The sequence below is a fragment of the Branchiostoma belcheri genome, unplaced genomic scaffold (assembly GCF_001625305.1).
Source record: "Branchiostoma belcheri isolate BF01 breed outbred unplaced genomic scaffold, Haploidv18h27 scaffold31, whole genome shotgun sequence".
Lineage (NCBI taxonomy): Eukaryota > Metazoa > Chordata > Leptocardii > Amphioxiformes > Branchiostomatidae > Branchiostoma > Branchiostoma belcheri.
Genome location: NW_017803921.1, coordinates 728,421 through 741,440, shown reverse-complemented (window position 1 = coordinate 741,440; position 13,020 = coordinate 728,421). Strand labels below are relative to the sequence as shown.

Below are 13,020 nucleotides of genomic sequence, written 5' to 3'. Positions count from 1 at the left end.
TCACACAATTAACATTCATATCTTCTGTACATGTACAACATGCGATGTGTTTTAGTTGTAAAAGACCGTCTTGAACACGTTCTATGTTTGTTAGGAATTTGATGGTATGTGTACATTACTTTATGTTGAAGACTTTTTGCATGTAGATTTTGCTTTACAGTAAAGGTAAGAAAGACACCTAGAAAATAAAACAAAATGTACCAATAGTTATACAGGTATGTACTTAAATCACAAGCTGTGACAGAACATTGCCAGTTTCATACAGACTGCTAGAAACTGAACCCTGAATGTAACAGCTAGGGAAAATCCAGTAAGGTCATACTCTGAACTCATAAGGGATTCAAACCAAATTAGACAGCTGTCAATCACAGACAACACTGACGTCACTTTCCCCACACAATGTGCCTCGACCTTGATTTCCTTTTGTAACCGCTACCGCGATTGGCTTGACGGTGTGTCTGGCCACTTACCATTGGTCCATTGTAAGGGTTACCACGGGAGTTTGGATTGGGCAGCCCGGGAAGCAGGCCTGATAACATCGCCATGGGGTTCAGCCCAGGGAACATGCTCTGGTGTTGCTGTGGTTTGAACAGGAGGTCCCCATTAGACAATCCAGCCCGTGGCCAGCAGCAACAAAAATTTCACAATTACATGGGGTGTTTGTGTCTGCATGCTGTTTTTTGTTTTGTGTTGAGGGTGGGAAGGAGGGAGGTGGTGGTAGGCCAAGACAGTAAGTTGTGGCTTGTTGTCATTTCTTCCATTGTGTGCAAAGGTACCTGTTGCCTTTGGTTAAACTCTGTCAACACCAGACAATAGAAAACTCTCATTGCGAAAAAAAAAGGGAAAAAGGTTTTACAAAGTACTGAAAGGAACTCATACAGGGGGTAGATTTTGCTGTGGAACTCCCACCCCCTAAACCTTTTATAACCCCTCCAGAAAAGCCTGAAGCTGGCTGTGATTGACAGCTGTCGTCTGTACATCAACGTTTCTAGTATACGTTCCAACAAAACCACACTCTTCTAAAGCGTTACAACATGCAGTCTACTCCTGATGCCTGTTCCAAGGCCACACACCCCTCCCCTGGAAGTGATTGACAGCTTGCCAACCACAGTCTCACCTCAGACATGCTTTTGTGGAGGATTATTTTTACAACAGGACTCCTTGTGTAGAACGATGCTTCGTTCAAAATGCATTATGCTTCTTTCTTATATAAATAAATATGGTATTTGTGCTACAGTTTCAGCGTACAATGCAGGTATATGAAGTGATGCTTGTTTTTGTCACTTGTTGAAACACGTGTACAGAATCCTACCGTGATGTTCTGCATGTCGGCTTCATAGCTAGCACGGAGCTTCTGCATGATGAACTTCTCGGCCTTGCACTGGGCGTTCACTTCGCCAGAGATGGTCACGGTCCTCTCCCAGTTGTACAGAGTCAGCTCCTGCATGCTGCAGGGGAGGGAGACAGAGCAACAGTTCAACCTTCAAATTACATAGCATGGTCCCAGAGATGGAATTTGGGATAAAACCAGGTGGAAAAATGTTGTCATAACATAATAGTGAATTTCCATTCATAAGGCTAAAGTGTAAGTCTATCTGTGCCATGTTTCTAGGTGTACAAAGCTTGGATAGTGATTGAGTTCTACTGTATGTTTATGTAACAAACTTAATAACACACAATGACTGCGCTTACTTGGAAATACTAATACGTGTGTTGGAGTCCTGCATGATTTTCTTGAGAGTGACGCCAGCCTTGCCGATCAGACGGCCCACGAGCGAGTTGTGGGCGAGGAGTTTGAGCGGGACGTCCTCGCTGGAAGGGGGGTCGGACCTCTCGTCATCAGTGCTGCACAGTACGGTACAAACCATTCCACATTCAGTGTTTCCCAAAAACAAGTTTTGTACATGAAGGTTAGACATCCAGGTAATGTAATACACAATAGGACTGTTACTTAAGCAACTGGACAGAATTTGAAAACTGTCAGATGTTTCTACATAGTAGCATCCACTTTTTGTCAGTGACTGGCTTTTCTCATCTCCATGGCATTAAGGCAGTGTTACAAACAAAAACAGACTAATATTCAATAAGTCATACGATGAAGCAAAGTTAAAACACAAAGGCAAAGTGCATTTATATAGAAAACAGCAAGAGGGCCATCATTCTGTATACTAAGCTTATGAGTAATACATGTTTACATTGGAATCAAGTACAGCTGCAGTTTTCGATCAAGTTGTTAGAGGGATGAATATAACACTTCTTGCCTAACAGTGGTACAGTCATCTATTCTTGCAACATTCTGCTGTTTCAGAGTTTGCTTTTTCAGTGTCAATCTATAAATGGATGGACAACTACTGAATAAACAGCAAGATGTATACAATCATCCCAGTGTATATCAAACACATCTGTCACTATCCTCAGGGATTGAGAATAGAGGAACTATTTGGAAGCGTAACATAAAAATGCAAGAAAAAGTTAGACCATCTTACAAGTTCCACTATATGTCAGATCTAGCATGAGACCATTCTACACAACTATATTTAGAACGATCGGTAATATAAAAAATCCAGCATGAGACCATTCTACAGAACTATATTCAAGAACTATCGGTAATATAAAAACTCCTGCATGAGACCAGATGCTGACCTCTGGGCAGTAGTGGCGTTGGACTCCTGCTGCATGATCTCCAGAATCTTCCTGCAGGCCTCGGAGCAGGCCTCGGGGCTGCCGTAGATGGTGATCGGCTTCTCCTGGCCCATGTTCTCCTTACGGTGGACGTCAACTCTGCACAAACAAACAAATTTGGTCAGATTCTCAGAAACATTTCCGGAAAACCACAACTCTTTCCTATCCTTCTCAATTTGAAAATGAAATGTAGAAAATCGAGCCAGAGAGTATGGCTCTGTCGGTGACGGTGCTAGCAATAATTGTTGTCTACTCTGGCAGGATTATGCAGAAGCTGTAGTACCATTATGCTCCGCTAGGGCTTAGATAGGTAGACGCGTTAACACAAGGAAGTACAATGTACGTACACAACCGGCATACAATATGATTATCATGGGCAGATACAACCTCAGACTCCCACACGAAGATCAAGATAATAACTTTACCCCTGTCAACATGTACGCCTACACGTGTGCCATATACATGTATAAATGTAAGAGCTTTGAATGTTATCACATTTCCCCCTGCAGTATCCCAAAGCGCCGCTTGGGTTCAATGGCCAAGACATGTACAACTAGAAGCCAGATGAGTACAGAATAAGAAACAAAAGGCGGGGGAATCAACACGTTCTTTTCACAGATTTCACAGCACTACACTGTTGTTTGATAAGGAGCCAACTGTGAGATATCAATGGACTTGTTTATACTGATATCGCGCGGACACTTTGGCTTGGCTCAAACAATGGTACTAATCTGGCGCACGACTACATGTCTGAAATAACCTTGAGATATTGTTCTAGGGGCATTGTATAACCTTGAAAGCTTGCCAAGTTTACAATATGGGCAACGACATTGCCTTGTTAGGCTATGTCAGACCACTTGTTTTGATCACCATTTGCCAAGTTATGCTGGTTTTAGCTACAATGACGAAGTACAGTGTGTTTTTCTCCAACGCAGCTGGCATTGTGAATGGAAAAATAAAACATCACGAGTTTTCAGTCACGCTTTAGCGTTCTGTCAACATTCCCACCTGTAAGTTGTATTTTTAACTTTTGCATAAAACATTCTACTTTAATTATACGTACAATGTTGTGAGTCGAAATGATAATTTATAAACACAGAATCCTGCAACATATAAAGCAAAGACAAGAATCAGCATTACGTCCTGCCATTTCAATCCCGACAATTTCATTTTGTGAGAGATGGGAACAATTAGTCCTTCAATCGAGGCTGACTTACCCACACATGTTGTTAGGAGAACTAACACAATGTCCTTGGCAGAATGCCATGTCAAATTTCTCACATATAATCATCTCAATTCAGGGCTTGTCATTCTGTTTGTTTGGGCCAGAGATCAGCCTTGAGGCACCACCAGGGAGATTTACATCAAAAAGCCAAGGTTGATGCCACAAAAAATTGTTTGTGAGTAATAACCTGTGTGACCTTCCCCGAGGAAGGCTCCTTCCGCACCTGTACCACACGGTTGTGCGCCACAATGCGCTATCAATCATCCTAGATTAACGTTGTCAGGCATTACTAAAATTACCCGTCAATCGTAATAACTTTCCTGGCACAAGCACGTCAACTGCTCACCACAGATAACAAAACCAACTCCACAAAACTAACGGGAAGACTGGAATAAATGCCTATTATATTTGAAGGTTCTCTTTTCCCTGGTAAAAAGAACATATCAGACTTCTGACGATTTGTGTACATTTATCACAGGATTTAATGGATCGTAATAAACACATAACTGTCAGCCCTGACACTAATTGGCAAAACACACTGTCATACTTATTGATTTTAACAAAACCTGATCACCGTTCAAAACAAAACTCTTTGTACCTGTATTTCAGTAAAATGAAGATAAACTAGTTACTTTACTAACTGTCAAAATGAGATGTAGCCAGATTTAAGTAGGAGATATTCAAATCGGCAGTGATGCTCTGTCAACACAAGTGAGTACAGCAATTGAGCTTTCTGATGGATTCATTTAAACATCAAATACAAGCTGACTTCCCCTCTGAAAGAGGGCACAAGTGCATTAGGCTTCAATCAAAAACTGATCTAGCCTTTCAACCTCACAAAGTGGCAACGTGATAGGCCTTTATCCCACTGCAAGGGCCATAAATGTGAGCGACAGGTGCTTATAATGGACCGATCGCTACGGAATTCACCAGTCACGACTGTACTCTACACTACCCTTCAGAGAAACAAAATGCTACAACATCACATGGCAGTAGCTTCAGTCGTGCACTTCAACTTCAACTTGACTCCTGGTAGCTGCATCACAAATACTCAATGGACATTATGGTAATGTTAGAGCTTGCTCTCCAGCCTAAGGGCTTGTGTTAAAAAAAGTCAGCCTGTCAGTAACTTCTAACACCTTCAAGACAGGGAACAACAAACGATAAACAGGATATTGAGCATGTGTTTGTGAGTGAATAGTGATCATTGTCGTATCCAGAATAATACAATTTCTTTGTATCATTCAACAGTGTAATGCAAATATCGTCATGCTAGCCCTTATTGTTTTAGTAACTAGGATGTTTCAAGTTTTATTCTATATCTCTATTTTGTACTATATTCAGCAGGTAGTGCAATGCGTTGTACTGTGTACGATGTCATGCAGTGAAGTTCTACCGCATCTTCATTTAGGAGGATAGCTGAGCAGTGTGTGGGCATCGTGTTTCAAGTTCAAGATCTCTCCCAGGGTTGCCGCGATCCTTGACTGCCAGATTGTGCTGCAGACTTCCTGTGAGCTGAGCTAGGAAGTGCAGTAGACTAAAGGACGATTTCAAGGGGACATTTACCAAATCTCAGAGATAGGCTTTCCTGGGGTAAAGGTTAAGGTCGGCTGCGTAATTAGATTCATTCAAAAGCATAACAGCACATTTTTTCTTACTACCAACACAAAAAGGAATTAAAAGAGCCTTTGGAAAATCTTCCTATTGCAATTTGAATAATTTGGAAGCCAATTTTCTTTTTGTGCTAAAACTGCTTCCTGGACTAATCCAGGAAGGGGTAGGCAGAAAACTTTTTTGACTTGGGCTTAGTATTTTTCTTTCAGCACTGTCGCAAGATTAACCACAAATCCTGTTTTCCTGTAAGTGTTTGTAATGATGTTGCAATCAGGTAACTGCCTAGAGCTGCAACATCGCCCCCCCCCAAAAAAAAAGAAAAACTCTCACACACCTGCACTATGTTTGATAAGTTCTCAGCACCAACACCTGCAAGTATTTCTCCTGCCCCCCACCCTATTCCCAAGATGGCGTTTCATGCAGTAACCTTGACGGTCAATGTCGCTTCACAATGCCCACAGCTGGGAGGGTTAGACATACAGCAGTCTCAGGGAACACATCAGCAATTTGTGTGCAGAATACCATATCTCATGTCCGTGAGAAGCTCCTATAGCAAAATTGTGATATCTTGACCCCCTGAAATTTTACTACCTGCATTTTGAGGGGTACAATGTGCTGATAGACCAAGCTTGATTTTTGTCCGTTCAAGTTGACAGATTGGGAAAAATTTATTTATTGTCTGTCTTGAGCAGCAAAATTCCATCAAATCGGAGAGAATCTGAGGGTCATGAGTTAGAAAATTTCCAGACCCCCTACTGTAAATGTAATTGTGTTTTTAGGACTCAATGTGCTACTAACACCACAAACAGTTGTCGTTCTGTCCTGACCCGTATTATTCTTGTGAAAACCCTGCTTTCCATTGTGTGAATTTGTACATGCTGCATCATTTACCCTCCTGTTTAGTCCCCCTTCTTCATTCAAGCATACTGCAGATAGATGGGGATACTCTAGAGGTTTTCTGTCACTGAGAAGTAAGGATGAAAATAAATCTTACCAATTACATGTACATGGACCAAATCCTACTAAACGATCCTCTGTAAATGGTAGCAGAAATACCCTCATATCATGCCACATTTCTGCTTGCACGACAATGATAAGGAAGCCATCTGTAGCGTCTAGATAAGAGCAAAACTATTGAACATCTAAGAACCGACATTTGTCCAAAAGCCTCCTATTCAAGCATGAAATCCTCGTGGAGATTCATAGACATAGCTCGACTGTGGTTCTTTTATTATGGCTCTTCTGTGAAAAAAACAAAATCCGAAGACAGACGTTTGACAATCACGACCACAGACATAATCTACCTGTTCCAGAAAAGGGACTGTGCCAAATCTTTTAGTCAGATAACTTCCTCAGACGTCTCTGTACAACAAGAAAGTTGTCCTACAATGAGTAAGTCTAAAAACAACTCTATCAAGCCGGAAAGTCTGAGCTGTGCCATGAAAAAAAAACCCATAAACCCTTTAGTGCGTGATGATGACGCTTAATCGCATAGATATGGATTGGAATAACTATTACTTTGAACTCAAAGACTTTTCCCTGTCTTTCTGAGAAGGCAGGGCAGCACAAGCATATGGTGTCTAGACTTGGAGGGCGGGACGTTGACCCTGTCTGACCCTCACATTTAGGGGTTGTTCAATCTGTTGTGATCATGACAAACTTCAGTGGCCAAGTCATAAAGGTGTGTTACAACCTCCATTTTCTGCTGATCCAAAAACTTCTATTTGCAAGAGGTTTTCATCGACATCTTTGCAAAAACAAAACTGCAATGCTAGGTGCTAATTTGGTGGGAAAGCAACCCTTATCAAAGCGTTTTAAACAGTATCAGAAAATATCTTCTCGCCACATTGCGTCAGCAACTTTGTCTGCCACCAGGATATAGTCACGAACTATTTGGCTAAGGAACAAGGAAATCTTGTGTTTACATGAATCCCATCTGCCCGAGTATAAAGGATACATTTTGTTGAGGCAACATTGTTTTGTCTAAAGGCGAACGATCACGTGGGCCGGCCAACTCCGTCCCGCCATGCTTTTAAATCCCTGTGACGTCACCACAGTTTAAAGGGGCTACTTGAGACCACAGTGCAAAGTAGTCGCGGAATATGCACACGATTCTTTTGAAGTTAAAAGGAAAATAATCTTGCCATCAGCCTCAATGTCAGTGGCACAGTGTGTTGTCTTCATTGAAATGCGGCTCATGTTCTACATGGAAATAAGTGGGGAGATCAAATTATGAGCCAGCATTCCTACAGTCAAACGCTGACGTAACTGATCCTTATGTCTGTTGGCGAGAGATAATACAGTTATCGGGCACAATCTGACTGAAAAAGAAGAAAGACAGATCATATTCAGGTGCATTGTAATTAGTTTTCTTCTGAACTGCTTAGTCATCTCAAACAGGCGCACGACAGCCAACTCCAAATTGCAAATATGGAGACAAATTTCCATCCTTGATAAAGTCAGCCTGGCTTATGAAGCCGCTCCTGCTGTGTTGTATCATCTGCCATCGGCAACGCTTATTTCTGGATCACACAGGGTCTTCAGACATCTTTAATTATTAATACTGAAAACAACAGAGGGTTGCTTTATGTCCAATTAAGGCCACACTTCTTCTCTGCATTCATCATAATTCATATTTTGTATTGCAATATTTCATATCTAATACATACGGATATTTTTCTCAACATTTCTTTTTTTCCACCCACTTTTCCATCACAGTCATACATGTACATTTTTTGTCCCTTTCTTTTATTTGTTCCTTCCTTCCTTCCTTGTTGTGTGAACCTATCAAAGTGACCTGAAGACAACATATAATTCACCTTGGTTTAACACGAGTGTCACAGAGGAAACCAACTGGGACCTGCAATCAGAACGGGACATCTACAGGCTGAAGTTCAAGAGTTTTCAGCCATGAAGCGTGGTTAGCAACAAAAGAGGGTAGAGGAGACTCGCTGACACGTCCAGTGACCATGCCCAGGCAGCTGGGTGTTAGACAAAGCAAGTCGGTTTATTTTTGGCGTCTGGTACCTGACCGCAGAGTCAACAAACCAAGTCTGCCTCAGCCCCTCCCCCTGCCTTCCCACCCAGTCAACCCTACAAGATAAACGAGGATTACTTCCTAGTCAAAGTCAAGTGGTGCTCGTTCCTGGTGGGCACGGTCTCAGCCTGCTGACTAAACAACCTTCGGTGCGCTTCACAGGATCTACATCACGCACCAGGTTCAAGGAGGCCCAACTATTCAAAAAAGAAATCTGAAGCACCATGTCATGAAAACTGTTGAATTTGATTTGTAAAATCTGTCAACCATCAAAAGTACTTTTATCGCAAGTTTTTGTTACAATGGTCTTTTATCTCACTTGAAGTTTAAGGTAAACAAGTTGTTATTGATACCGTCTAGAAATAAAAAGGATGGCCAATACACTCCGTCTCAATAGGCATGGTTGTAAGACATCTGTCAGCCATGTCTGGACAAGTCCTTCGAATCTTTCAAGACATGCCAAGAAACTTGAGAACAAGACGTACTTGAAAGGCAACTTCCAAGTTGTTGAGTTTGTGCCAGGATTGTGTTGACTGAATTGTGAAACACAAATTGGTTTAATCAATGAATTCCCTTTTGTTGTCCCCTTTTTATACTTTGCTTACATTTTTCTATCATTACATAAAATGTTGGCCAATTTATTGCTGGATTTTACATGCTCTTTAGGAGAATGGTTTATTCCTCTTGGTACAACTCATTTCCAAGAATGTTGGCAACATCTAACACAATGGGTTTTCCCAAAGGATGGTGGGAAGGTTTAGGTACACAAGACAAATTATATATGGCTCAAAGTGATGAAGTCGTGTCTGGGGTATGACAATCAACCCAACTTGCCCTTATTTGGATACAAAAACCAGGGCAGGAAGTTCAGACATCTGTCTGTTGAGTTGATAGGGTAAGATTAGGTCAACAAAACAAAGCATAAAAAATGAATATTTAATTGTGACCTGTCTACTACAAAATTTTTCAAATAAAATCAGGGCAATTGGTATTGATGACGTTACATTGTGCCTATTACCAATTCTGACTTGGTCGCTTGGGCGCAATTACTAACAATACATCAGTACAAATCACACATGAAATTCAATTATCTAAGACAAAATGAATGCTATCGCCTACTTTACTCCCAAACTTTCCTAGTCATTCGCATCATTATGTTAAAAAGTGACTTGCGACAATCATTGTTGACCAGCCATCCTTCTCTTCCTGGAACTTACAAACAAGACACAAACATTTTGCACGTCAGCTTCTGGCTTTCTGTCTGCAGGTGCCCCCCTCCCCCAAGAAGATTCCAAAACACCAGCTTGCGTTAGCCTTGGTACTGGAACTTCTGCCAAATCCCTCCCCAAAGGCCGAGAGGGGATCGCTAATTCAATGAAACACAGGGGTGAGCTGTCCTATCCACTCTGGAAGGGCTGGGAGCCAGGCGGCGACTCTTGTACACGCATGAGTACCTAATCACAAGGGTAATGACAAATTACCGCTCTATGGGATACGGATCACGTGATCGCGAGCTGCATGGTTTCGGGCCACTTTGCAGACGAGATGCGGGAGTCGGCTCAGCGTCTACCTGATCATGTAATGAAATCACACCAGGGAGGGTTGGAACGGCATCAATTGTTCTCTTGCCAGCGAGAAACAGCGAGCTAGCGAAAATGTAGTCGTGTCTGTGTCCCACCTTTTCCAGTTCAGTTAAGTGTTAACAGTTTGCAAAGGCAGCTAATCAACGGGTCAAGACCTAGTCCCCTGGGGCCTGTAACTGTCAAAATGTTGAAAATCTATCCAGCCATCTTCCATAATTACGAACAATGGCATCTTTTCCATTTCTCTGCACTTTTAACTACCTTATCAGTCTGGCTTGGCCCCAAGTTTAACAATATTACTCCCGCATACCTGTTAATTTTGCAAAATGCAGACGTCTAAGCAGCCTGTGACGTCTATATGAACACTGAAATATCAGTTATGAGTCGTTAACAGATGGGTTAACTACGAGACTTCATGCCGACAAATCAGCTATGGTGGCAGGGAATACATTACAGCCTACCGATTAGAACCTTTTTTAACACCTGATGATTGGATAATTTCCCTACTTTTATTCCGTCGCCCGTCGTGGGGCAGCGCCGGGAAAGCATAATGCGTCTTTCTAAACAAGCGGTTAAGTCTCGCATAAAACTCACTACCCACACTCCGCTAAACTTGTCACTTTTCCCACTTTGTTCCAGTCAATCATATCCCCGAGGTGCGCGGTAATGTGTCGACGTGTGTGCTCCAATCCCTTCTTGGAGGATGCAGCTACGCGACGGGCGACCCGCCGGGAATTCAACACGGTAAACAGAGTCTGCTTGAGACCTTCTAAATGCAGAAATTACAAAGTTCTGGATGCAACCCGTGTGGGGAAGAAATGGAGGAATAAATCAACAAGGCACGATGCTGACAGCACATTATAGCATCTTTAGGTCGGAACATTCCCTCTTAATCACAAGATAACTTGGCCAAAAGCCATAGGAATGCATTTCAGGACAAATTTGATAAAACGACCAGCTTTATACAGAGAACTATTTGTCTGAGACACAAATTCTTCAAATATGTCTGTTTTCATAAATATGTCTTCTGTAATCATTTTTGATATTGCATAATAAAAAAGTTAGTTTGTGTCATCATTACATACTTTTCTAATCATTGAATTGTCACCAAACTATATACATACATCATTAAACACTATTTTGACAGAATAACTAAGGGAACATAATTGCTGCTTCTTGCATTTAGCAAGCACTAATTGCCAATGGCATCGTCTCAACACACAGTATAGAAAACCATGATATGCTTTTCCTTCTGAATACACTTGTCCAAAAAATTATCTAATTTTCAATTTGTCACTCCTCTCGAAAGTGCAATCATATTAAGATAGATTGAACTTTTCTAGTCTGGAAAGATATGAAAGCAAATCCTACAAAAAATGCATGGGTGTTACAGCAGGTGACAGCCATGATGATATCTGACATTTATCCTATATGCCACGACTGTATAGAAAGTGCTTGTTTAGTACACAATCTTAACTCCCAATCCTGGGAGTGATTGCGATGGATGATTCCAAAATGTTTGAAGGGGGTGCACTTACTTGGCTTTGGTGGCTCCAGTGATGGTCCTGATGGTTTGTCCCCCCTTCCCAATGATGGCACCAACCATGACATTGGGAACGAGCATTCTGAAATAATGGAAAGACTTTCATGATTTTCTAAATATCATCTATGTCTTTAACACCAGCTATATGATCGTAACTTGGATGATTTTCAAAGGTCTTCAGTTGCGAATCAAGAAAAAAGAACTAATCAACATTCATTCATGTTACCCCCACGGGTACTGCTCTTCCCCACCCCCACCAAAGGATTCTGGGATTACCTGAGAGGGAAGTCCTGGCTTTGGCCCTGGATGCGGTTCCCGTAACCACCGTATCCTTGGTTACCGCCTCCGGGGTTGTATCTGTTGCGGTAGTAGTTGCGTCCTCCATTTTCGTTCACATAGTTCACCTGGGCACAAAAACAATCAGAATGTCAATCAGACTTCTTTCATGATCTAGCAGCTCAAAATCAAATACCAAAATGATATCCTGATACTGCGATTATTATTACTTAACTGTAACACAAGTGTCCTATCATCTTTCATCATTATGTGTATGTGTTTGCTTGTTTACACAATTTTTATAATGAGGAACTATAAACAACAAGTAAATGAAGTAAGATATGGATAATTTGTTAGACAGTCAAAAGAATTATATATTGAGGATAGGATTAGGTGTGATGCTAATGTAACAACATGCATGCAATGAGAAAGGAATTGTCAATTGTTTCTTGTTTTCCTAATCCCCAATTACTAAATGATATATCTGACTGTCAGCCCCGGCATAGCAATTGCGCCCTCCGAAGCACATCAGCAAAACATCCTAATGAAAAGCGTAAAAAAATCCACGTTTCGCACAGTGCGTTCTGGCAACATACTACTTCCCCAACCCTACACCCCTGCATTACCAACCAAACACAAAGTGGTATGGTCCATGGTCCATGATATTTGCCACACCAACTTGACCTTGGGCACAGGAGACCTTACAACTGGCAAACCAATTTTCTCCAGAGACTTTCTTGATTACGGAGGCTTAACCAAACTGGCCTCTTAATCTGAGCACTAAGGAGCGAGAAAATCTCATTCACCTTGCCAGTCCATGAGAATAAGCATAGAAAATCCTTAGAGGGCAACGAAAATCCTTGCAAAAAAAGACGAAATACAGGACCTTTGGGAATGTGGGGGGATCAAAACCTTTTCTTACCAGCCATGAAAACACTGATGGCAGCAAGTTCTTATCAAAATCTTCAGCATTACACTACTCAGACTGCAATGAATTCTAAATGCGGGATCTAACTCACCTTCCTATCACCAAGCTTAGCATGCTTTTGATCCACCACCC

General features: G+C 41.6%; 1 protein-coding gene across 14 annotated transcripts in view; it reads right to left on the bottom strand.

The window, feature by feature from the left end:
- Positions 1 to 13,020, bottom strand: part of LOC109474522 (insulin-like growth factor 2 mRNA-binding protein 3) — a 63,071-nt gene that overhangs the window by 5,646 nt on the left and 44,405 nt on the right. For 12 of the 14 annotated variants that reach the window (XM_019774816.1, XM_019774819.1, XM_019774820.1 and 9 more), the window contains 6 exons: positions 11,961 to 12,088; positions 11,680 to 11,766; positions 2,644 to 2,781; positions 1,693 to 1,845; positions 1,313 to 1,448; positions 471 to 578 (listed from right to left, as the gene is read on the bottom strand). In XM_019774816.1, the coding sequence (XP_019630375.1) occupies positions 471 to 578; positions 1,313 to 1,448; positions 1,693 to 1,845; positions 2,644 to 2,781; positions 11,680 to 11,766; positions 11,961 to 12,088 (750 nt within the window). The remainder of the gene's footprint in view (positions 1 to 470; positions 579 to 1,312; positions 1,449 to 1,692; positions 1,846 to 2,643; positions 2,782 to 11,679; positions 11,767 to 11,960; positions 12,089 to 13,020) is intronic. The other 2 variants (XM_019774822.1, XM_019774823.1) reach the window with 1 other exon arrangement.